Source organism: Tenrec ecaudatus, chromosome 4, assembly GCF_050624435.1.
Source record: "Tenrec ecaudatus isolate mTenEca1 chromosome 4, mTenEca1.hap1, whole genome shotgun sequence".
Lineage (NCBI taxonomy): Eukaryota > Metazoa > Chordata > Mammalia > Afrosoricida > Tenrecidae > Tenrec > Tenrec ecaudatus.
Window position 1 is genome coordinate 116390223 of NC_134533.1, and position 25992 is coordinate 116416214.

General features: G+C 55.0%; 1 protein-coding gene across 6 annotated transcripts in view; it reads left to right on the forward strand.

Annotated features, from left to right (window-relative positions):
• CEP164 (centrosomal protein 164) overlaps window positions 1-25992 on the forward strand; it is a 73025-nt gene that overhangs the window by 30143 nt on the left and 16890 nt on the right. For 3 of the 6 annotated variants that reach the window (XM_075546648.1, XM_075546650.1, XM_075546653.1), the window contains exons 5-13: window positions 1047-1202; window positions 1599-1724; window positions 2042-2119; window positions 12653-13030; window positions 15287-15367; window positions 17793-17876; window positions 22606-22676; window positions 23500-23643; window positions 24375-24521. In XM_075546648.1, coding sequence (XP_075402763.1) covers window positions 1047-1202; window positions 1599-1724; window positions 2042-2119; window positions 12653-13030; window positions 15287-15367; window positions 17793-17876; window positions 22606-22676; window positions 23500-23643; window positions 24375-24521 — 1265 coding nt within the window. The remainder of the gene's footprint in view (window positions 1-1046; window positions 1203-1598; window positions 1725-2041; window positions 2120-12652; window positions 13031-15286; window positions 15368-17792; window positions 17877-22605; window positions 22677-23499; window positions 23644-24374; window positions 24522-25992) is intronic. The other 3 variants (XM_075546651.1, XM_075546652.1, XM_075546649.1) reach the window with 2 other exon arrangements.

Below are 25992 nucleotides of genomic sequence, written 5' to 3' on the forward strand. Positions count from 1 at the left end.
TGCCCTTTTTCAACCTGACTCCCCCTCGGTTCCCTCTGCTCACCTGCCCCTTTGGAATTTGGCATTGATATGTTTTCCAGTTCTCATGGCAAAGGGCTCGTTCTAAATTGTACCCAGAGTGCGATCCCTGTCTCTACCTCTGATAAGCCAAAATTATTGTCGTGCAAGCCCTCCTAAGAACGACAGGTCCCTAACCCTGCAGTCGCCCTGGACCACACACATAACTCCTTCACCTTCGTTGTTGCCCTTGAACTTCTTAGCAGACCTTCTTAGGCGGTCGGGTCCCCATGGTCCCCATCCTGCAGATGCAGAAATGGCCGCATCTGTCAGGGAGTCTTCGAGCGGCCCAGCGCCTCGCAGACCCGGGCTCTTGCCCAGCCCCGGCCGGTATGCCATCTTCGTCCGCCCACCTGTGGGCAGGGACGGGACTGACGCTCCCTTTCTTGTCTCTGCAAGGTTCCTTCCAAGAGCCTCCCTCCTCGGTTTTTGCTTCTCAGGGCCTTTTTTTCCATAATTAATATTTCCACAGTTAAAAAAAATCAAATGGTACCAACGAGTACCAGTGGGCATCGAGCAGGATGATGTAGCAGTGCTATGGCGTGTACCCCGCACCCGAGACAACCACCCACCTCTGGGGTTCCTTTCCACACTCTGGAGAGTTTACTTCACTTGCTCTTTCTGGATTCATGACCTTCGGACTTGATCTGCGGAGGCTTTTTCACGATGGCCCATGAGGATTTTGTTTCTGTTTCCCCCTTCCCCACACCTCCTGTCTGGCTCGGAGTGGGGAGGCAAGGGCGGGTGGTGGAGGGGCAGGGCCCGACCCCACCATGAGCAGCGTCTGCCAAGGGGCTAGGAGAAGCCGGAGACCAGCCTGTGACTTCTCACACTCTTGATGGGAATTTTGGGATTTGTGTTTCATTAGCAGCTTCTGAGCAGAGGTGGTTTCACTCTGAGCCGGCGAGATTTGGAAGTTTTATTTCTGTGTCATCTCCCAGAGCGCGCTGTTTCCAGGGTTGTGTGACCAGAGCTTTTCTGTTGCCCAGGCCTTGGGGTCCTCGCTGGCCCCAGTCCACGTACCTGTCGGGGGTCTGGCTCCATTACGTGGCCTGCTGGATGCCCCACCCCCAGCTCTTCGTGGCTCGCCAAGTACGAACCTGGGCAGCTCGATGGAGTCCAGTCCGCTCGGAGAACTCGCGCTGGTAAGTACAGTCCCCCAGCCTCGGCGTGTCTAGTGATTGCGACCCACCAGCCATGGCCTACGGACCGGCAACAGGACGGCGGAGTGCTCAGAGCCTGCCGCCCCATCTTCGCTGGGGAGATTCCTCATCCTGTACGATGCTGAAGGTGGACCTGGGGGTGTTCAGAACAGAGCCAGATCATAGATGTCCACGCTACTCTCATTCTTAGTCCATGCAGCCAGGGCAGCAGGACTCAGAGAAGAGAGCGCTCTGTGTCGCCGGGCGTGGGCAGGAGCAGCTTCATGGGCGCACACAGTAGGATGAGTTCTAGGAGACATGTAGGCAGACAGTGGGCAAGCCGTGTATGGTTCCTAGAATCTCCCGAGGGGTCCCTTGACTTTGCTCTTTTTTTCCGAGCCTCTGCAGGGCCTCAAGATGTCTGCGGTTCCAAAGGGTCTCTTGGAGTCCATTCATGAGGATAAGAACAGTCTCAACCTCTTGGCTTTAGGGGAGGAGGCCAATGAGGAGGACAGTGACAACCAGGTGATGGTGTGATGTCCTCCCCCTGGCTTGGAGACCCCCTGTGCCACTTTGAAAGCAACTAGAAGGGATTTGGCGGCCACCCCTTCTATTCTTGACCCAGATGTGTCTACGAGGTCTAGCCCTCAAAGCAGGACCATAGGCAACTAGGGGCTCTTTGGCCCCACCGGGTCGAGGGCTATCGTGGGACCTGTGTTGGCGAGGCTCTGCTGGGAGGGCCCTGCTGCTTGCGCTAGGCCCACCTGCCGCTCAGCACCCGCATGCCTGGCGCCCTGGACGGCGCTTCCTTAGACTGTCCCTGCACCATTGCTTGTTTTCAGAGTCTCCACAGCTCCAGTGAGCTGCTTAAGAACCTGCACCTGGACATTGGAGCGTTGGGCGGCGACTTTGAGTATGAGGTAAGAGCCCCAGACTGGCGTGCCCCTTCTTGATTAGGGGTGAGATTTTGAGGGGTGCCTGTTTGGGAAGAGAACCATTTCAGCCAGCCCGGTGCAGGTTGGGATTCCTGGGACTTGGAAAAGGACAAGAGGGGGAAAGAATCTGTTCCCTTGTCAAGTGAGCACATGAGCTCCCGTCTAGGTGCTGGGGGTCAGCCAGACATGCACGAGATACAGTTTGCTGTCCTTGAAGACCCAGAGTCTCAGAGAAGAGAGGCTTAAGTGAACACAGGGTTGAATATGATCGAGCCCCCTAAGAAGTGTGGGAGGGGAGAACTCAAGGGCTGCTGTCCATTTGGGGTGACCACGGAAGGCGTGGTGGGGAAGTTGACACCTGAGCTGAGCCAGGAGGGATAATGGGCAAGAAGAGAGATGAGAGGGAGCGAGGGCAGTTTTGGTGCCAGGTGAGTTGTGGGGAAGACATGCGTCTCCAAGTTCAGGGCACATGTGGGAGAGACGAGAGAGAGACGACTTTGGAGGCAGGTTGGCACTGGGTCACGGGGGACCTCGAGTGCCAGGCCGAGAAGTTCGGATTTGATTACACGTCCTTACTCAGGCCTCAGTGTTGACCAGAGGTGCAGCACCCTTCAGCGTCTTGGCATTTGCTAAACGGCTGGCACTGCGCCATGCTCTGAGGGGTACGCGCATCTTAGGAACGCACGGTCTGCCTGGGCTTTCTTCAAGCAGGCCAGATGCAGCCGGGGGAGAGGAAGGAAGCACAGCAGCTCTTCGGGGCTTACTAGGTCGTAGTAGGTGCTCAGTAGGTGCTGACTGAATGCATGGATCCTTGGAAAACGACAAGCAGAGCTGTGAGTGTAAACAGCTGCAGCCCAGGAGCACTTTCCAGGAGGTTCTGAGGAGGAAGACCTTGCTTGACTAGGGATATTGGCGGAAGAGACACCATTTGACTCGGGTCTTGACCAGTAGGCACGTTATTAGTGAGTTGGGTACATGTTAGACCCAAGGAGGTAAGGGGATGTTTCAGGGAAACTGAGCACCTTGAACGCAGACAGGCGGTCTGGAAGATGCAGAATGTGGATAAGAATGACTTCCAGAACATCCTCGTACGTAGTCCTACTGATTCCAATTTCTTCCCCCAAGTCTGTCCTCCACCAGAGTGCTCCGCGTAGCACACAGACCCCAAAGCTCTCCGTGTCGCAGTCGGTCCCTAGAAACTCCCAGGGTGCTTCTGTACTTGGCAAGGACTGCCTCCTGCTCTAGGTGCTTTGCTTGGTGCCCAATTTATTCATTTTTAAGCAATGAACAGTTCTCTAAATATTCCCCCAATACTTTTCCCCCCCCAATACTTAAAGAAACAATAAATCATTAAGTCAGCAAGTTAGATTGAGATTTCTCCAGACTTTTAAATATTGATCGTAGGATTAATCAATTAGGTATTTTACAAGTTTGCATATCAAATAGTTTAAACATGTCCGAGTCAAGCAGATTGCTCACACTTTTCCTGTATTGGAATAGTCACAGAACTGGTAAGTGAAACACAAGTGTCACAGATAAAGTAGCTTCCTGATGAATGTTCTCATTGTCCCTTGTTATGTGTCAGAGGAAGCCAGCCTCTGACAACCGAGGGGCTCATGGGTGCAATTGTACAGTTACCATGTGTAACGACCATAGCAGAGCCACCGAAGACAGGAGGGAGAGGAACATCCCGGAGTCAGACACATTTTATGGTAGCGCGCTCACCCCAGCCCCTCTTGGTGGTCCACGTGGAGGTGGGAGAGGAGAGAGGGGTCCCTCTGTTGTCAGTTAGGGTATAGAGTCCTCGTCATTTCCCCCTCAGTGTTGGTTCCCCACAGTCATGTTCTCTTTCTGACTCTATATTGCTAGCATAAGAAATGGTTCCATTGGCGTATAAGTCACAGATCACATGAGTCGACAGCTCAGTCTTATTAAGTAGTAGTCTTATTCATATATAATATTAATAATCACATATAATAATAATAATAAGTAGAACCTCGCAGCCTCACCACAGTCAGCTTCAGAGTTGGGTGAAGGCTTACAGAGCTCTCAGTTTTCCACTCAGCGTCCACGCACGTTTCGTTTCATGTCATTGATTGCAATGCCCACAATGAAACGGCACTTTCCCCTCTTCCCCCTCAGCCTTCCTTCTTTCCTACCATTTCCCAGCTTTGTCCTTTTGATCGCCAATGATTGATTGTGCTAGGGTGTGCGTTCCTCATTGATCTCATTCCTCTTATAAACCTGTGTCTTGTGTAGGTAGGTGAACCTTGAGCCTTGAGAGTGAGTGCGTGTCCGGGCCTGAAGGGTGACTGAGGGCCATAGTCTCGGGGTTTCCACCAGTCTCTCTCTGACCAGTAAGCCTGGCCTTTGCTTTAGGACTGTGAGTTCGGCTCCCCGTCCCCCCCCCTCCAGGACCTGTGAAAATGACCCCTGTCCCAGCCATTGGTCATGGTGGCCAGGCACCATGTGTTCTGGTCTCAGAGTTGGGGAGCTGATGGTGCATTGTCTGTCCCGGTGCCTTTTGCTGTCCTCGGGACAGGGAGAGACGGCCACTCATTGGCTTTCCAGGTCCCAGTCACCACTCACCAAAGCAGTTTGTAGTAGGACATTGACTTCCCCGGGAGAAGCCAAGGTCAGTATCTCGGGCCAGCAGAGGTGGCAGTCACTGCCTGACGGGCTCGCTCTGCTTTGGACCTTGAGTTTGGAGAGGTGGGTGGGCCTACCTGTGGGACCCAGCTCTAGCCACTGGGTAGCCCCTTTTTGTAATTAGACTGCCCACGACCTCAGAAATTGTCACAACCTTTTTTGGTGTGACCTATCAGCTATACCTATATGCGGATCTGTCGCTCCCTCAATGCCAACATACACACATACAAAGTCTTTGTTATCTTACACTTGTGAGTCGCCACTGAGCCGCTTTCCCATCGATGAGGTTTCAAAGAGCTCATGGAAAGTGGAATGGAGAAGGAACGGGATTCTTCTCTGTTCTAAGGAGAGAAGCCTTGCCTTGCCGGGCACCCTCCTCACCTTTCCAGGGCCTTCCAAGCCCCGGGGGCTGGCGTGGGGGAGATCACCTTTCAGCACTCCGGCAGACAGAATGACTGAAGCAGGACTGTCAGTGGCAGGTTGCCAGGCCCTTCTTCCTGGCTGTTTGGTCTGGACGCTGTGGGAAGCAGACCCAGCATGGGTGACTCTGCTGGTGTTTGAAAGGACACTGCCACAACTTCCAGCATCACAGCAACATGCAAGCCCCAGAGCAAGACCGCCCAGTAGACAGGTGGCCGTGGGATTTCAATACTTTCTGTCGAGTGTGACACCCCCCACCCACCTCTCCCTGAGCGGCTCAGCAGCGTGATCTATGCCTGTTCAGAAACTGGCCTTTCTGAGTGGGGACGGACTGGTTGGATTGTAGCCAAAGCCTTCAGGCTGTTTACTTCTCTGAAATCTGAAATCAAGCCTCCTTTCTTGTCATCTGCTGTTGAGACCTGCTGGAGGCAAAGGAGAGCCTTAGGTTTTGAGGCCAGAGGGTGGCCGTGCATGAATAGAACAGAGTGACTGGAGGATAGTCTGAGACTGAGCGAGCTAGGGTGGAAATTCGGCCATCCTCAGGTCTGTGTGCCCAGCCCTTGGTCCAGCGCCTGGCACACAGGAAGCGCGTAGGGTAAGCTTTGCTGCACAGTGAGGGGAGTGACTGAGTGGGTGAATGCCTGGATAGAGGAGCCCTGCGGGAGCAGGGAGGACACCCCGGCAGGGTGCTGTGTGCTGTCCTCTTCTCAGGCTCCCGGTAGAGGGCTTCCTAGCCCCTGCTCTCCGAGGTGGGCTGCAGTTCCCATGTGGACTGAGCATGGCTGTGCTCATCTTTGGGGCTCGCTAACTTTTACTTCGGACTGGATTGTAAATGCCAACAAACCAAGGGCCTTTCTGCTTCCCAGATTTCCCAGAGCTTTCCTCCCAACGCATCCCTGCTTCTCGGTGGGAGTGGGGGAGTGGTTCTGTCACCCCCACACTATAAATAGCTACCCCAGTGTGATGGCGGCAGGAAATGGCTGCAGGGAGGTGTGAGGTACACCTCCCACCCCTTGTCTCTAACACCCGCTTTTTGCCACATGGAGTGTTGACTTCCTGTGTTCTGATGAGCCCCGCCCGTGCACGTGTGTGTGGGTGCGTGCGTGTGTGTGTGTGTGTGTAGGTTATTGGTGGGAATGAGTGGGCATTTCAGGACAGATAGAAAGCAGTCACTGTGCTTCTGAGTCCATGAGAGGGCAGCAGGGTGGTAAGAATGCTTCTCCCGCTCCACCTCCTCCTCCCGCTCTCCTCTCCAGCACAGGCCCCTCTCTAGCTGCCACAGAATGAAAAAGGCGGAGACAGACACTGAGAATGGGTGGAAGGCCCCCCCCCCCCCCCCCCCCCCCGCTGGCGACAAGATCAAAGGAGTGCGAGGAGCAGGCAGTGCTGTCCCATGCTCAGAGCCCCAGGGAGCAAGCGAGGCCACTAAGCTGTGGAGGGGAAGCTGGGCTGATGGCTGGCTCGGTGGGCACCTCCCCACTCCCTGCCCTCTCCTGCCCTGGGTGGGTTCTGGGAGCCCTTGCTTTCCTGCTGGGAGCAGGGGGAGGCTTCCAGGACTGAAGCGCTCCTGGTCGGGTCTTTCAGGCATTTGTCCCCATTCCCTTCTCAAGCAGATGGAGAGGTCTTTTTTTTTCTTTTAAGCAACAGAAATTTTGTTGAGACCGGAGTCTGTGACAGGAGGTGACAGACGGTCTCTGAGCAGAGAGCAAAGCTATGCATCATGTGTGCATGCACAGAGTCCGTCCTCCCACCCTGTCCATCCTACCAAGCCCTGGGGCAGGAGACTGACTGGTCACTGGCGCTGGCAGTGCTTTCCTATGGGGTTTCAGGCTTTGGGCCCTCGGTGAGGGTCAGGGGGTGGCTAAAGGGAGAGAGAGAGAGGAGCCAGTCAAGACACTCAGCTTTCATCTCTGTTGTGGGTAGTCCGTGACAAATGTCTGATCTCCCCCTGCCTCTCTGCCTCAGTGGTCCTGGCTTTGCGGTTAGTTGATGCAGGTGTGGTGAGTGCAGGCCCATTTCATGTTAGCCCCCTTTCACCGTTTCCATGTGCACGTAAACACACTAGGTGAAGCTCCCTTCCCACCTCAAACAAAACCAAACCCACTGCCGACACATAGCGAACCCGGACTGGGTAGCAGTGCCCCTGTGAGGGCTGAGCCTGTCACTCTTTTTTTTTTTTTAACAATTTATTGGGGCTCATACAATTCTTATCACAGTTCATACATATACATACATCAATTGTATAAAGCACATCCGCACAGTCTTTGCCCTAATCATTTTTTTCTTCTCTTTTCTTTTTTTACATTTTATTAGGGACTCAAACAACTCTTACCACAATCCATACATATACATACATCAATTGTATAAAGCACATCCATACATTCCCTGCCCCAATCATTCTCAAGGCATTTGCTCTCCACTTAAGCCCCTTGCATCAGGTCCTCTTTTTTTTTTTTCCCCTCCCTCCGAGCCTGTCACTCTTTACGGCAGTGAAAAGCCCTCTCTTTCTCCCTTGAGTGGCTGGTGGTTTCAAACTGCTGACCTTGCAGTTAGCAGTTCAATGCATGACCACCGTGCCACCAAGACTCCTAGGACCATGTGGAAATCTTTGTAAGAAATTAAGCTTGCCAATGTAGGAGGCTAGGCCTCAGATTTTTTTCTTGGTTTGACCGTGTTCTTTTGTGTAGAAGAATGGGACTCTTTCTCCCTGCATCTGATAACCTCTGACTTCTCGTCTCTCATCTCGAGTGTGAATGCCTGTGAATGCCGGTGGTCCCTGATAGGATTCTGTTCTGATGGCTCCATTGTAAGTCGGTTCGGATGTGAGGGACAATTTTCTTTGTCACTTTTCATTATCACTGCCTTTGAGTATCAGTATCTTTATAAATCATAACATGGGACATCTGCGAGCAACCGTTGGAGAACGAGAACATGGCATTATGTGTTGTGATTGTATGTGAAGTGCATGCTACTCACACCACGCCCACACAGACACCCCCCCCCCCCGTTGTACATGTGGTTCATAGAGACGCATGTCCTCGAGTTAGCCTTTCTCTAGCTAGTTCCAGTTTAATGAGCGCAGTCACAGAGATGTTTTACTCCCTCTAACACCACAGGAAGTAAATATTACATCTCCAGTTTACACGGTGGGGAGGGAAATTGCAATTGCTTACAACTGCATTGATTGCTTTTTAAGCCATTCAGCCGACAGGCACTTATTGAGGTCCTAGGCGCTGGGGCCCATAGGAAGCTAATCTCGTGAGGGAAACAGGCACGGAAGTTAACAATGACGCAACCGTAGTTTAGAGCGGTGTTTCTTCAAGTGGGTGATACCGCCCCCCCCCCCCCCCCCCGGTGCTGGCATGATCTAAGGGGGCTGCAAAAGTGGCTACCGACACGTTATCCTGGCCCAGGGCTATAGTACAGTGGTTTTAATTGCCTGTTGGTTGGTGTCTCCCTGAAAAGGGGACGGTAGGCCCACTATGCTTGGGAACGTAAGGTTTCGAGCAGTGGTTCTCAACTGTGGGTCGAGACCTCTTTGGGGATCGAGCCACCCTTTCCCAGGGGTTGCCCGATTCATAACAGTAGCAAAATTCCAGCGATGAAGTAGCAATGAAAATGATGTTGCGGTTGGGGGGTCACCACACATGAGGAACTATATTAAAGGGTCACGGGATTAGGAAGGTTGAGAACCACTGGTCTAGAGGATGGAGAAGACTCATCTCCGATCAGCTGCTCTAGGGGGTCAAGGAAGTCATCGGGGATGAAATGAGGCTGAGACTGGTGGGCTTTTGTCAGGGTGGTCTCACTTCCACTGAGTAGATGTTGACATTCATAGTGACCCTGTAGTACAAGGTAGAATCTCCCCTGTGGGTTTCTGCGACTAAATTTTTTGTGGGAGTAGAAAGCCTTGTCTTTCTCCCAAGGAGCAGCTGGGGTTTTGAACTGCCGACCTTGCAGCTAGCAGTCCAACCTATAGCCACTACACCACTGATGCTAATATTTTCCATATTTTGGATAAAGTCACTCAGGCCCAGAGAAATAAGTAATTTTCTAAACATCACAGCTGTAATGTGGACCTAAGACTTGAACTGAGGAAGTCTGGCTCCTCACCTGATCACTGAGCCTCTCCGCTTCTCTGCCTCTCAGCCATCCTCGGGAAGCTCCGGCTAGCTTGTCAGTAGGCTGCTAGGCCTATGGGCTCAGTGGGCACTTCAGCAGATGAGATGAGGAAGGGCCATGTTGGGCCTTCTAAGAGATCATGCTCCTTGTTGGAGTCTTCAGGACAGGAAATAAGGAAGTGCTTACAATTCCTGCCCAGACCATCCAGGTGTTAGCACAGATGTTGCCCGGGAGGGAGGCTTCTCAGCCAGAGCCCAGGAAGAGACCACAGGCCATAGTTCCAAGTGAGAGCTCTCTTTCTCGATTTTAGTAGAGTGGGGTGAATTTAAGTAGACCAGCCTTAGAGTTTTCACAGTCTGTGGAGCGAGGTTTCCACAGTGGGCGGGTTATGGCGTCCCTTGAGATGTATTGCTCAGATTGTTTTCCATTGACAGCCTCCAGCTGCACCTTCAGATCCGTCTTGGAGTCCATGCCAAGGCCACGCTCCTTCCCAGTGACTCGGCAGGGCCCTTTCTGCCCAGGGGGGACACTTCTAATAGGGCACTCTCTGTCTGTGTGGCCATCACTTTCTCCAAACGGTGCTATGGCTTGCAGTCTTCCTACTCAACTCCCTCCTCCCGCTTCCCCTGTCACAGGTAGCAGATCTGTTTCATGTTCTGAAGACTTTCCCACCTTCTTTAGCTCCCACACTCCTTCACCTTCCACAGGCAGGTCCCCCAGTCCATCCCTTACACACTGACCCCGTCTTAGCATTTATTTCTCACAGGGCCTAGGTAGAACTCTGCCTTCAGGGTTGCTCATGATCAGCGATACAGACGTGGCGGCGCAGGGAACAGGCGATTGAAGAAGGGCACCCTCTGGGTGGTTTCCCACTGCTGCCTTTGCACAGTGAAATAGCTAAATTGTAGACCTGGTGCTTCTCTCTCTCTCTCTCTCTCTCTCTTGTCCATTCCTGCTGTTGTCGGGCGCCATCGAGTTGGTCCCGACTCAGAACCACCTGTGCACAAGCGCAGGGGCCCTGCCTGGCCCTGCGCTGCGTCCTCACCATGTCCTCTCTGTGCGGTCGGTGTCAGTGCGGCTTGTCAAGGGCCTTCCTCTTCTTCCAGGACCCCGACGTTACCAAGCAGGATGCCCTTTCCAGCGACTGCTCTTTCCTCTTGCCATGTCCAAATGTGTGTGAGACGAAGTTGTGGGATATCCGTGATCATCCTTTAAAAAGTGGTCACTTAGGAGGTTTTCCATTGAGTAGTTCTTCTATATTTTGGTTTGTGATATTGATGGCAGTCCCCGCAATGTCACGTTGTAGGCACTCGCGCCCTAGGTTGGCCACTTCCCTTTGTCTGTCACTGCTGCCCCCTCCTGCTGTTTGAGCTTTATCCCCCCCCATCGCCCCCAGCAAGTGCAGCCCTTCCAGTCTTGTATGCTGACTGTTCGAGTGAGCAAGAGCAATATCCCTCCCTGCTGTTCCTGTTCTCCGGAGGGGCCTGTCTGTCCTTTGCTGGAAGTAGAGCCATGGAAATAAGTTCCGTTTCAGACCTCAAGGCTGTGTAAGGACCATCGCTTTAGGGGTTCTCTGTGAGACCAATCAGCCTGGCTTTTTAATTGATATTTTAGCTGCACCCCTTTCTCTTTTTCTTGTTGTTTTCTTGATGTAACATTCACATGTCATACGCTTCCATAGTTAAATTGCTTTTAAAAAGAGTCGTGAGTACATCATCACAACCACTTCTAGTGCTCCCTGTCTGTTCCGCCTTTTTCTGGAACAAAAAGGATCCATTTCAGAGTGGTAACTGGGTACCTCCGGGTCATGGAAGCAGAGGGCCCCTTCCCAATTCCGTGCCCAGAGGTGCCCACTCGGCGAGCCAGCCTCCTGCACCAAAGCACTCTGCCTTACGTGCTCTTTGGGTTGGGAAGCCCACGCTGTGTGCCATGTGCTGGCTCCTGGTGTGGCTGTCCTCCAGGAGCTTCGCTGCTTGGGGACTTCAGGTCCAGAGGATGTGCTCCACTTCTGGCTCTGGCTTATCATGAGACCTCTCCTCCTGCTTCTCAGAGGGGTTGTTTTATCCACAGCAGGATGGTGCTCCAGGCAATCCTGTTCATAATTACTCACAGATGAATCCTATCAGTGTCTTCCCCAGCCTTCCAGACCCGTGCAGGAAAAGACTATCTCCCATGTGGGTGGTCAATAGAGACTTGGCTAGAAGAGTCACATTCAGTCATTCCTGGCCCCGCAGGGTTGACCTCCCTCTTACTGGATATGGTTTTTACCTTCAGCCAAATTAACATGTCTCTCCCCTCTGGCTAGTGATCTACCTCTCTGTACCTTCCATCCCTGCTAACTTTCAAAGAATTACTCCTACCCTACCAGCACCTAAGTGAGAACCCAGAAGCAAATCTATGCACCGAAGGACAGCTGATGGTTTTTCCTAAAGGGCTGAAATCCATGAGATAGAGTCAGATCCTCTCTGTGATGGATGGTGGAGGGCAGACCAGATCGCCCTTCGGAGAAAATGAAACAGGACCCAGGCCTCACCAGACGTGTAAGCCACTCAAGATGCATCAGAGACATTGATGTGAAACCTAGAATTCTGAATATCATTTTGAAAAATGGACCCTACTACATGGCACAATTAGCTATCAAACAGCCGAGCACGCACAAACAGTAGACAGAAAGCACACTGATGTGAAACATGTATGTGCACCAGAGATGAGCCGCTCAGGTTGGAAGACAGTGCGACTGGGGAAGAGCTGCCTCCTCAGGGCCAAGCGGCCTGTAGGGCTGGGATGTTCACCTGTTGTTGGAACTTGACTCCGCATGGGAAGAAGGAGCTACAAACATCCATGAATCGTCAGAACAGGGGACACATGAAGTATGAATCTAGGAACATTGAAAGGTTCCCCTCCCCCCCCCAAAATCTCTATGGAACAGATAAAGATCGATATCCTAGGTATTGTTGAGTTGAAATAGACTAACGTGGGCCATTTTGTATTGGATAATCCAATGGTTTACAATCCTGGGATGACAAACTCAAGAGAAGTAACCTCCCTGGAGACAACTTTGTCTGTCACTCAAGGGTCTGACAGATGGTGAAGGGGCGGACAGCCTAATGCCCTGATGTCTGAGCCTGTGTGGTCGGGAGCCAGGTTGCGTTTGTCAAAGTCATCATCAGTAGATCTGGGGTGGGATCTGTGATTTAAAATAAGGATTGCTAGTCATTGGTCCCTGAACTAGAGTTCAGGAGTGACCATCTCTGTCTTACAGCACGTTTCTGAGTTCCTTTGATCACTTCCTTATGTCTTCTTTCTGACATCTTTTGTCTTCTCTAGGAGTCTCCCAGAACAAGCAAGCGAGACGAGAAGAAAGATGCGTCTCTTGATTCCAGTGCTGCTGGCCCCCCTACTCCTGGCAAGCTCTTTAGCCAAGGTGCAGACAGCAGCGTGAGCAGTGCCGATGGCCACGGGCAGCCGGGAAAGGGGGGTTGGCTCCCAGGAAAAGAAGAGAAGGAGGCAAGTGATGCCGGGGCCTCCAGGAACCAGGGGATCCCCAGGCTTGATCCAGAGGGCGGTCAGTCTGCCAGATCCTTGGAAAAGGAGGCGCCAGTGGACCTGGTGGATGCAGGAGAGGGAGGTGTCGGCAAGGACGAGGCAGCAGAGGAGCCCCGAAGGGAAGCTTCTGCCCCGAAAGAGAGATCGGACACCAGTGAAGTAAGTCCCTCTGGTCCACAGACAGGTCTGCAGGTGACATCCTGTGCTTCCCTCCCTCCACCCCCTCCTGTGAGACGCTTTATCGTGAACTGCCTGACGGCTAACAGAACAGATAGATCCGTTTCCCACTGAACAAGCCATCCCCTTGACTGCAATCCCACGATGTCGCACTGTCTATCCGTCGTCCTTCTCGTGTTCTGTTTCCATCCTTCCTTCCTTTTGAACTTTCTCTTTGGGTAAATGCTGCCTTTTTTGGTTTCAAATAGGTGATGTGTCTTATAAAGTGTGTGTGTTTCACTGGTGTTCTTGTTCTGCACATGGACCTGTCTATTATTTGGCTGAAAACTGAGCCACGGAGGGGAGTTCATTTTCAAACCTGATGGTGACGAAAGGCCGTAGTCTTGGGGGTTCCACCAGTCTGTCTGTGACCAGTATGCCCGGTCTTTTTATGAGTTTGAGTTTTGTTCTTCTGTACTCTCCTACTCTATCCAGAACCTTCTAATGTGATCCCTTCAAAGCAGTGGTTGTGGTAGCTGGGCACCTGTGTTAGTCTGGGTGGACTAGAGAAACAAGCTTATAGACACTCATTATGTACGTAAGAGAGAACTTTATATCAAAGAACAATTGTACATCAAGAAAATATACCAGTCCAGTCCAGGTCAAGTCCATAAACCCAATATTAGCTCATATGTCCATTACCAAGCTATAAATTCTTCTTCAGACTCATGCAGCACATGCAATGATGCCAAATGCAGGAAGAAAGATCACAGGCCAGTGGGGGAAAGTCTTGTGGATCCAGTGGTGATGGAAGCATCTCAGTGCTGGCGTGGGTCTCCACAGGGCTCCTCCAGCTCCAGGGTTCTGTCTCCATCAGCATAGCTCCATCTGTCTTGTCAGCAGGAAGACGAAGCAGAGAGTGTGTCTGCCCTCCAGTGAGCTCTTTATTGCCTTTGTGCCTCCAAATGGGGTCATCAAACTGCGTGCACCCCTTCGCAAGTTAGCAGGGATTCTGGAACTGCCAGAGCACCATCTAGTTCTTCTAGTCTCGGGGGGTAGAGTCTGAGACTCACTTCGTGGCCCACTCGTTCACTTGACGATTTCCAGGTATCTTTCAATAGTTGCCCCTCGCTCAGATGGCTGCCCACGAGCCTTTAAGAGCCCGCTCACTATTGGTCAGAGTGGAATATCAACATCATGGGTCTGTGGTGCCAGTTGGCCTCAGTGTTTCACGAGACCCCGGGTCAAGCGACTCATTCCCTCAGGATGATCAGTGATAGCTTAGACCTTTTTGTTACTTTGTTTCCCATATCTGCTCCCCGGGCCTCTCTCTGTACGCAGTGTCCTAGCCTGCATCTCTATTACTGCGTTAGGAGATTCATTTGGGGACCCTGCAATGGGCTGACCCCATCAGCCAGACCCTTAATTGGGAGGGATGTACCCGGATCCCGTCGCATGGTACATTCCTGAGTGAGGCTCCAAGTCTGCTGGCACTGGCAGTCCAAAGCAGTGCTTCCTTTCCCGCGGCAAACCCCTCGGGATACTATGGCTTCCCCTTTCCCTCCCCACTTCCTCTTCCCCGTTCTCATCTCTTCTGCTCCCCGACACCCGTGTGGGCACTCACGCTTGCAGTGGGAGCAGGGGGCATGGTTGGGAGAGTCCTGACCCTGCACAGGCAGATTAGGTGGCCAGAAACCTCCTGGATTTCTGTGGTCTCTGTGAGCCACCCCAGGATATGAGAGTCGTTGCTTTGGTGAGGCCAGACCATGTCAGCTCCTTTGACATTTCGGATTTTCCAACCCTTAGCCCTCTTTTCTCTTCTAGGTAGGCGGTGAGGTAATTAGTTTAAAGAGCTAGTGTCTGCTTTAAAGGAAAGATACCTTGATTCCATTTGTCAGCACCGGACCACACTCCCAGGTCCCAGCTGGCTAACCCTTCCATGGCACTTGGCCTTCCTTGCATGCATGCATCCTTGTTGACCTGACTCGGATAGGGCTGTCCAGTCTCAGCTGGGCTGCCCAGCCCAGAGGTGTGTCCAGAGAGAATGCGAGGGTCCACAGGCCGTCCGCTCGTCCTCCAGAAGAGGTGGGTTTCTGTTTGGGCTGAGCCTTGTGTTGGCACCGTGGTCGGAACCAAGTTCCCTGAAGTTCCCCATCCCCCTCGCTCTTCCTTTCTGCCATGGACCTGCCCGCCTGGCCTGTGCTCGGCATAGCCTGGTGAGGTCCCTGTATACCTGACACCTCTCCCCCCACTCCCCAGGCGTCGGAGATCAGCGAACACATGCAGGAGAGGCCGCTCTCAGGCTCGGCCGCCTCGGAGCCCCAGTCCTTCCTTGACCTGGTGAGTGTGAGCTGCACTAGGTGACCCACCTAGGACCCCCAACTAGTAACGGGGGCTAGGATTCCAACACGGGTCCTGTCTAACTCCAGTTGCTCAGCCATTGCCTATGGGTCATGCTATCTACGTGATAGGCTCCACCGTGGAAGACACTGAGGGAGAGAATGTAAATGTCTGCCTATAAGCATTAGATGAAAGTGTTAGCTCTCCTCACTGCGACTGCGGGGTCAGTGGGAGGACCGTGAGGCCGCCTACGCCGCTGAAGGGTTTGGGCCCGGGGAGCTCCGCGCTGTGCAGTAGGGTCACTGTGAGCTGGAATAACTGGGTGGCTGTGAGGCTGCTGCTTGCTTTTGTTGGAGTGAGTGTGAGCGTTGCCTGTGAGATCTGGTCCGTTGCATCTGGGTGCTGGCTAAACATTACACAGGCCTCGGAGGGTAGAGGGTACTGCGGGTGTGCACACGTGCTCGAATGAGAAAGAGAGAGAGAGGTGTAGGAGATGGTGGCTTTCTCTCTAAAGTCCAATCCAGACTTTGTTCCAGAATGTCGGCATCCACAGTTGCTTTGTCCCTGACCTGCCAGCCAGCCTGCGGGGCCTGCCTCCCTGAGGGGAGTGGTTTGGGTGCCTTTTGGTGGAGGGTCACCTCTCGAAGTTCTCCACCATCTGCCCAGAGCAGGCCGGTCTCAGGGGAGGGCTCAGCGGGGGCTGGGACGGGGAGGAGCGGTAGGCTCGGAGGGGTGCTGTGGAATCAGGAGGCCGTGGGCTTAGGAGGCAGATGGTAGCTGCATTAAGCGGAGCTCAAACTGGAGGGGAAGTGTCACCCCAAGGAAGGGGAAAGCCCCCCACTGGGAAGGGAAGGTACCGAGTGGTGGTCCTTGGCAGTGCCCTCCCTCCCCCCATGAAGAACAGCCTGGTCAGGGCACCCTTGGAAGCCAGGGCCCTGCCCTGCTGAGGGAGCCACCCACGTGAAGAAATGCGCCCATCTGTGCTATTTTTCCCCTCTCCAAGCAGTGGAGGAAGCTATGGACAGCGGGACCAGACCTTGGCTGGTCGGCCTGCCATTAATCAGGGCTGATGACAGGGCTGTCCCCATTAGCATGCTCTGTCAGGCATCAGTCCTTCACTGAACTAGCAGGGTACTTGCACTGGGAGGGACTGTGAGGGACTGGGATCATGGTCCTCTGGCAGCCAAGGGCACCCGCTCGCTGCCCTTAGAAGAACGTCCACCCATCATTCCCGGTGTCCAGAGGGGCGCATGCCAGGGAGGGAAAGGGAGAGCTGGGAGTAAGCCCACCAAGCCCTGTGTGTCAGTCCCGGTAGACTAGAGAAACAAATCCATAGAAACTCATATGTATATAAGAGAGTTTTATAGAAAGGGTAAGTGTACATTAAGAAAGGATCCCATCCTAGTCCAGTCCAAGCCCACAAGTCCCATATTAGCCCACATGTCCAATACCAATCTATAAAGTCCTCTTCCGACTCACAAAACATATGCAATGACGCCAAATGCAGGACAGTCACAGGCCAGTGGGTAGAAAGTCTGTGGGTCCAGTGGCGTTGTAAGCATCTCAGCACTGACAGAGGTCTCCACGTGGCTTCTCCAGCTCAGGGCACTATGTAGTTTCATGTGTTTTGTCAGCTGTAATGTTTCCCAGGGAGTGAGCAGAGAGAGAGAGGAGTGTCTTCTGCCTCCAAGGAGGAAATCCAGGAATTCCCAGAATTCTCAGGTGAAGGCCATGCCCACACAGAGGCCTCCTCATTGACTATGATCTGATTGACAGACTAGACTCCACCCTTCACTCAATCCACTCAAATCCCAAATTGACACCAGATTGTGAAACCCCCACACCTGTTTCTGGGCTGCCCACAGCGTCTCAGGGCTCCTGGCTTCTCACCCGGTGGGGCGCTGCTGGGGAGAGACAGCTGGGAGGGACGTGCTTTGCAGCTTGCGTGGTCTTTGAAGTCAGTCCACAGGCACACCTGACCTCTCGCACCTGGCTTGGAGCGACTTGCACACACGGCCTCAAGATGAGGCTGAAAGTGTCAGCCCTGCGGGGGTGCTGTCATCGTCAGTCTTCACGAGGAATTTTGCACTTCACATGACCCACCCTTGTGTGATCACACTCTGTCCGTCTACACAGAGGTCTGTGGGACGCTTAGCTCCATTAAACCCTGTCTGACTCATAGCAACCGCTAGACAGGAGAAAACTGCCCTCATGGGTCTCCCAGGAGGTGATCTTTGCGGCAGTTGACGGCCATTGATTTCTCCCTTGGAGCGGCCGGTGGGTTTGGACCAACCACATTGCCACCGTGCTACGGGGCGGTCAAACGGTGCAGTCGGGTGCATGACACAGAGCAGTGCTGTTCTGGGAGGCGAGCATGGGGGTGGATGGGGAGCCCCGGCTGACCGCCCGTCTCCACTGTGTCCAGGACTTCGGTTTTCGCAGCCGGATCACAGAGCGCCTGCTGGCTGTGGATGTGCTTTCGCCGGCCCTGGAGGGTGCCTTCTGGGAGGTGAGTAGCTGGGTAGGTGGGTGGGGCTGCGGCCTCACCCTCCCTGGCAGCCCTCTTCTGGGATAACCTGGAGCTGAGCCCTGCCTGTCACCAGCTACATTTCTGAGAGTTTCTCCCTTCTTGTTCACGAGGCACAGCCCGGCCCTGGTGCCGAGACCCTGCTGGAGCTCCTGACCATTCCTGTTCCTTGATGCGCTGAGTCAGCAGTGTCTCTGTTGACTCAGCTGTTTCTCCCTTCTTTCGGCACTCAACCGCCGAACACCTGGCATTGTGTACCGTATAGATTGTGGGGCTGGGTCCCCAAGCTCTTCACAGATGTGGCCCATCCACCCTTCCGATCTCTTCCTCGGGACACCTCCCACACACCAGTCACGTGCAACCAACCACTCTGCCCTCCTGGGGCCCAGTGTCCACCACGTGGAGGCCCCCCCAACACCTCCTCCTCCAGGAAGGATACGGAGCCCCCCTTTGCTCCTCTGGTGCTTCTCGTTTTGTTTCGTGCTTGTCTGCCCAGGCCCTCTTCCGCGTGTACGCTCTGTGTGGGCCTGGCTCTCGCCTGACCAAGGTCAGGTACCAAGGGGACTCGATCATAGAGCCGATCTTTAAGGTGTATGAAGCGGAGACCACCGTTTTCCCTCTCCTGGGGGCTGGTTGCAAGAGAAATGCCTTCCCCTGACGTCTGCACGTGCAGAGAACGTGCGGCTTGGCTGAAAGGGCAACAAGCCAGAGCGTCACAGATCAAGACTGGTGTCCTTCGAGAAGTGAGGGCTGAAGACAGGCTCGACTTTTGCAGCCGGCTGTGATTATTTGAGCACTCCTGTCCCTGTGAGCTCTGGACCATGGCCTGACCACCCGGCTCCTGCTGGGTGGAGGCTGCCCCAGTTTATGCCAGAGCACAGTGAGGGGCAGGTGGGGTGAATTGGGAGAGCAGGGACTGGCGAGGCTGCTTTGGCATGGGGTGGGGGAAGGGGTACGTGAGAAAGTTACGAGTTGTCAGGGTGCGGTGGACTCCTGTGGTCCCAGCTCCCCAAGCCTGGCCAGTTTCAGAATTACTTGGAAGTCTTACAGGAGGCAGCTTTGTAGGGCCCCCTAAGATGTAATGAAGTCACTAGCCTCGTTGGGGGGCCATGTCACTTGGTGGAAAGCAGTCTTAGGGTCTGGCTTGGATCCTCTTCTCACCAGTTATCCCCCGAGGCAGCCAATCCAGGCAGAGGAAGCCCTAAGCTTTACATCCTGGCCAGCCATTCAGGGTGTGGGCAGTGCTGGGGGCTCAGCATGGCAGACCCTGTGGAACCATGTACCCTCAGCCTCTCTCCTGGCTTCAGGCCTGGGCTGGGGTGGGGCGCATTTGGGCAGAGAGGTGACCCAGGAGGTATGAGCAGCTGCCCTTTTATGGGACACCCAGAGTTGCAGATGCAGCCCCTCCATCTTTGTCCTTCCCACGGGCTCTCTCTTGTGTTCTTATTACAATGTTACGGTGGTGAAAGTCCACACCTCCCCCTCCCCCCCGCTAACACACACGTCAGCTCCACCAGGTAATTCCCAACACTGGTGCGCTCTTCGAGTTGTGTACCCAGTCTTTGCCATCTTTGGCCACCCCACCTCTCCTGCCACTGCCATGAGCTCAGTGCCCCTTAAGCAGACCCCTGACCATTTTACTTGAGTGCCCGGGTCTCTCCCAAGGCCAGGGCCCGTGCAGAGGCTTAGGACTGAGCTAAGCGAGCTTTTGTTGATTTCTTTACTAAATTGTAAGTTTTGACTCATGCATAGACCCTTGAAGCCATCATCACAGTGGAGAGCTAGTGGTCACTGCTTTTAAACCACGGGGCGCGGTAGATAGATTAAGTGGCGATGGCGAGGTCAGAGGTCTCCACTGTCACAGCTTCACTCCCAAAGGGGAGAGCTCATCACCATGGCATCAGTGTTTTTTGTGTTGGATGTCAGGACTAAATCTTGTGTTGTTCTCGCCAGACAAAAAAATTTCTCCAAACATATAAGACTAGATCCATTTTCAATTCTGTTTCTCCTCTCCACTTCCTGCTCCCCCCACCCCCATTTCCAAACTGGGCTTAGGCTACAAAAACTGCTTGTTTCACCGTATGTGTGGCATTTTGCAGTATAAATGTGCCAGGACTTCTCCGCCTGAGGTTGGGCTGCAGACCGAAACATAGCCCAGCTAAGGAGCAGGAAATGGTGTTTCACTCTTAAGGACCTTTCCTAATTTCCTAATTTCCTCACCTGCTTTCTTTTGACCCCTTTGGAGTAAAACGTCCCAAGGATACAGGAAAACTACAAAAGGACCATCGGGGAATTTCCTCGTAGTGTCCCCTTTACTCGGGCCCTGGTGGCCCTGTGCCATAAGCACTGGACTGCTGACGACAGGGTGGTGGTTCAACCCACCAGCTGCTCCGGAGGAGAAGGATGAGGCTGTCTGCTCAGAGTTGAAGCAGACTCGATGGCCACGGGACTACCCCCTTTCCTATGAGAGTGGGGCTGATGGTGGAGTCTCCCCATCTGCAGCCAGCCCTGTCCTCTGTCGGCCTCCTTACTTAGGATGCTCGGGCAGCAACCCCCTCATTTTCCGTAGCAACCTCCCCACTTTACTACTCATCCTTACTTTTCAGTTTGTAAGTAGACTGAGCCTGTGTGGTTTCTATTTCCTTTGTGAAACGTGGGTGAGGTGTTTGGTGAGCTGGGTGGGATTGCCCATTAGGAGGGTGGAGGGTGCCCATCAGGAGTGGCAGCGCCGGCAGTGAGGCTCTGGGAGTTGCTCCCGGGCTACACGTCCATTTTTATTGGGAGCTGGGTTCAGTGCCGGCCCTGCCTGCCCTCCTTGGCCCGTCCAGATGGCCGAGCCGGCTGCAGCTGTTGGGCTCAGGCTGCCAGTGGAGTGGGGATGCTGTGGGCACAGGACTTGGGGACCCTGACAGGGAAGACAGAGTGAGTTGTCTCCTGCTCATCTCATTGTCACGTGTCAGAAAGAGCCCAGGGCCTTCAAAGGGGGTGAGGGAGAGGGGCTCACACTGGGGGCTGGCCTCCTTTGGGCAGGCAGCTAGGTTTTGCATGCCAGATCTCACAAAATCCTTCCCCCGAAGCCTTGTGGGCTGTGGCTGCTGCTCCTGCCTTTCTAAGCAGGACGTGCTAGAACTTAGGGTTGAGGCCAGACCAGCTGCCCGGTGACTGCGCTGTGGCTGGGTCCTTGGTGGCCATCCCCGGGGACTGCGCTGTGGCTGGGTCCTTGGTGGCCGTCCCCGGTGACTGCGCTGTGGCTGGGTCCTTGGTGGCTGTCCCTGGTGACTGCGCTGTGGCTGGGTCCTTGGTGGCCGTCCCCGGGGACTGCACTGTGGCTGGGTCCTTGGTGGGTGTCCCTGGTGACTGCGCTGTGGCTGGGTCCTTGGTGGCCGTCCCCGGTGACTGCGCTATGGCTGGGTCCTTGGTGGGTGTCCCCGGTGACTGAGCTGTGGCTGGGTCCTTGGTGGCCATCCCCGGGGACTGCACTGTGGCTGGGTCCTTGGTGGGTGTCCCCGGTGACTGCGCTGTGGCTGGGTCCTTGGTGGGTGTCCCTGGTGACTGCGCTGTGGCTGGGTCCTTGGTGGCCGTCCCCAGGGACTGTGCTGTGGCTGGGTCCTTGGTGGGTGTCCCTGGTGACTGCGCTGTGGCTGGGTCCTTGGTGGCCGTCCCTGGTGACTGCGCTGTGGCTGGGTCCTTGGTGGGTGTCCCCGGTGACTGCGCTGTGGCTGGGTCCTTGATGGCCATCCCCGGTGACTGCGCTGTGGCTGGGTCCTTGGTGGGTGTCCCCGGGGACTGCACTGTGGCTGGGTCCTTGGTGGGTGTCCCTGGTGACTGCGCTGTGGCTGGGTCCTTGGTGGCCGTCCCCGGTGACTGCGCTGTGGCTGGGTCCTTGGTGGGTGTCCCCGGTGACTGCGCTGTGGCTGGGTCCTTGATGGCCATCCCCGGTGACTGCGCTGTGGCTGGGTCCTTGGTGGCCGTCCCCGGGGACTGCGCTGTGGCTGGGTCCTTGGTGGCCGTCCCCGGTGACTGAGCTGTGGCTGGGTCCTTGGTGGCCGTCCCCGGGGACTGCGCTGTGGCTGGGTCCTTGGTGGCCGTCCCTGGTGACTGCGCTGTGGCTGGGTCCTTGGTGGCCATCCCCTGTAGAACCACTCGAGATGGCCGGCTTGCTAAGTTTGCCCAGGTTCCTCCTGCTCGTTTCAATAAAACTTTAAAAAAAAAGAATCCTGTTTGGGAAGGTGCCTCACTACCCACTGATGAGCCCTGGGGGTGGGTCCTCTCTGACCTCCTTCCCCCAAGTGCCTGCACTGGGACCCCTGCAGGGTCTGGGTGTAGCTCCCTCATGCTCCACCAAGACTCCATCTCTCCAGGGTACTTCCTTTCCCAGGTGATCGCCTCTGGCCCCGATGCCTCCCACCCAATTCCAGCGTCCTGTAGGACCGGGGCACCGGGCAGTTTAGGGACTTGCAGCATGCAGGAATGACAGGCTTGCTGGCTCGTGTGTCTTCTTCAGTCGGACACACTGCAGACCAGCAGGGAGGCCCTGAGCAGCTGTGGGGCTGGGGAGCCTCACGGTACAGTGGACCAGCCTTTTGTCTCCTGTCTCGTGTCATCTCCACCCACTCAACAGCCACCTCGGTGTACAGGGGTGTCAGCAGGAGGTGTGGGGAGCCCAGGCCTAGACTCCTCTAGCACAGCCCTTCCTCTGCTTTGCCCGCAGGCCCAGGGCATGGGAGGAAAGGACAAGGCCGACAGCCAATCCAGCCAGGATGAGTTACAAGGCTCCGAGAGGTACAGTATGTGGGCGGTGGCCTGAACTTGCCTCCAGGAGGGTGTGGGCCTGGACACTGGTTTGGCTTTGGTGTTTGGGGGGCCTGGAGGCAGCCGAGGAGCCAGCCAGATGACTTCTAGGATGTGTGTTGTCCACTTGAGCACATCTGTGCTGCCGTGTCTATGTGCGTGTCCTCGCGAGAATTTTGGATTCTGTATTCACACAAAGTGTGTTCGGCAGGGCCTTTGTGCACTGGGCTCTGGCGTGCATCGATGAAGCCGCATGTGCACGTGTGTGCGCGTCTGTGTGTGTGTGACACCACGTATCGGGGCTGCATTAGCAGTCAGAGATTTGGGGGAGCTGTGCTGAAGGGTCCCTTCTGCCATCCCGAGCCCCGAGCGAGGGCCCTGTACGGCAGAAATGGCTGCTACAGCTCACAGAGTGTGTGCGTGTGCGGTGTGGCCCTGGCCCAGGAGTCTGCATCCTGGACTGTGGTGTAAGGGCCGCCGTCACCCTGGAAGTGAAGGGAGGCGGTCTTTCCACTCTCTGAACCCTGAAAAGCAACCAGCTGCCCTACTTCCTGGAAGCCACAGCACCGCCGATGCCTTTCTGACGTCTGACCACTCGAGTCTGTCTGTCTGCTCCCTGCTCTCTCAGTCTTTCTGTCCCTCCCCTGGGCTGGCCTGACTCCCACCAGGTCCAGCCTGGATGCCCTCTGTGGCAGTGGGCAGGTGGAGTCTAGGCGGGGAGGCTGGCGACCTTGTACCTACCCCGCCCTCTTGTGCCTTGCTCTGGCCTTCCAGTGGACGGCCCTGATGAGGCTGCGCTGGCCGCTCTCACCAGGTTACTGCCGTCGCTGCTGCCAGGGGAGTGTATCCCGAGCCCCCTTCCCTGCCAGCCCCCCAGGGGCCAGCTTGAGCAGGAGGAGGCCGGGGAGCCTGGGGAGGACTTGGCAGGAGGCCCCGCCCTGCCGGCTTCCCTCCCGAGGTAAGAATGAGCTGCAGTCTCTCCCTGTGAGTGGTCGGTGGGCTCAAGGCTGGGGTGAGTTTGGAGAAGGGGTGCTGGGTGACCTAGGTTTCCCCTAACATCCCACAGGAACCTGGAGTGAGGGAGAAACTCTGCTCTCTCCTGGTTCTTAGTCTCAAACCGAATAGGGTGGCAGGTTGATGGAGGGGGCTTAGAACTTTGGCTGAGGAGGTGCCAGGGGCCTGGGGCAGCGGCTGGCCTGGCTGGTTGGTTCCCACCAGTAAGACCCTTCTTCTCAATGCCCTCCCTGCACCTTGCTGTAGAGGTGGGGGATGGGGGGTGTCATTGTAGCCCTTCAGTGAACCCGCAGGGGAGCAGTTGTGCTCCAGGCACCAGGATATGGCCATGCAGTGCCCTTATCCCAGGCTGACAGCGCGTGGGGTTTCCAGCCGGCCCACACCTTGCTCCATGGTGGGCCTAGGAGTCATGGGGCCATGCCCTGTATCAGCAGCTCCTGCTGACCATGTGCCGGTGTAGAACGTCTTCCTGGGCCGTAGCCATTCTGCTATCAGAGAGGGCCAGGGGTGGGGGTGGGAGTGGGGCCCGGGGAGAGGCTTAGGCCTGAGGTGGGAGGCTTTGTTGGGCTTTCTGTCTCATCCCCACCACAGCCCACTGGACCCTGGATGGGGTGACCCCTGGGCCCCGTGCCTTCCTCATGGCGTTAATGCAGTTTCCTCTGTGTTGCCGTCAAGGGAGCCAGTGCCCGGCCCGCGTGGCGCCCAGGAGAGGGGCTTGGAGCAGCGCGCACAGGCCGAGGAGTGGGGGCGTGGGCAGGAAGAGGCCGAGGAGCCTGAGGAGCAGGTGGCAGCCAGCCCCACCCGGCCAGTCTCCCCCGAGGTGTAAGGGCCAGTTGTGATGTGTCTTCCTGTCCTCTGTGTGCAGCCCTCCCGCTCAAGGGAGGTGGGCAGGGGTGTGGGGTCATTGGAGGCACCCCTGGTGCTGGACTTGGCCTAGAGAGCCCTGTGCTGCCATCCCGGGTTCCCTTGGGCTCCCTTAGGTGCTCAGGGCCGCTTGTCACAGGGCCTGCGGGGGAGGGCAGGGGCCCTACTGCCTCACTGACCGAAACCTGTCAGTCCTGCCACCCCCATCTTTTCCTCAAAGACATTGGAAACTGAAGTTCAATGTATAGAGACTGAAGTACACAGACTGGAATTGTTCTAGTTAGTGGATTTCTTTGATCTAAAGATCATTTTATTGGGGGCTCTTACAGGTCTTATAACAATCCGCACATCAATTTTATCAAGCATGTTTGTACACAGGTTTCCATCATCATTTTTTAAACATTTACTTTCTATTGAGCCCTTGGTATCAGCTCCTCTTTCCCCTACTCCCTGCAGTCAGTGGATTATGAAGTGCCTTCGCACCACCTGGCACCCACTCAGGTCAGATTGAGGGCACTTCTACCCTCTTGCCTCTATGCTCTTGGTGCCACCTCCCCTAGCTGCTCTCCCAGCATCCCTCTCATTTCAGTCCAGGCTCCAGCTTTTGTAGTGGATTCTGCACTGGGTTGTGAGGTCAGCAGTTCGAACCCACACGCTCCTCTGTTGGAGAAAGGTGAGGCTGTCTGCTTCCATAGAGAGTTACAGCCTCAGAAACCCACAGAGGACCATGACTGAGTGAGTGAACTGGGCTCTGGAGCTCCATGCGTTTCCAGGCTCACCCCCGCTGCTGCACCCAGGCTCTGCTGGATTTAGAGGCTGCTTTGGGGTTTTTTCTACTCCCATTCTCAGCCCACCACTTTGGCCCATTTCACAGATGATAAGCTTGAGCCTCAGAGTGGGGCAGAGACTGATTCTCCCAAGGTCACGGTGCTAGTCAGGTGCAGCCTAAGGCTGAGACTTGAACCCCTGACTTCTGGCCACTGTCCCTTTGCTTTACGTGGAGAAAGGCAGGCATCGTAGCTTGAGCTGAGCAGGAGCAGAGGGATTAAGAACCATCAGGAACTGGGGCTAACCTCTGAGCGGGCTCATGAAGTGATGGCCACAGTTGAGGGTCACCCAGAGCTGGCAGGGCATGAGCTCAGGCCAGCAGTGTGCTCCGTGAGGACCGGGGCAGAGGGGCCTCTTCCTGGGACGAGCTCCTCCCCTGGGCGGGGTCATCCCCTTACTTTGGGTTTTTGCAGGGAGGCTGTTGTGATGGGGTCTCAGTGACACTCCCCTTGTCCCCGAGCTAACATTCATACACTGCCCTTAGGGAAGGCTTTCTGCTCTTGTCCGGAGCTCCTCCATACTCCCAGGCTTGCATGAGGAATTGATTGGTTTGGGGGGTTTTGTTGGGAGTAATTCTGTATCCGGCAGCTTCCAAATTGTA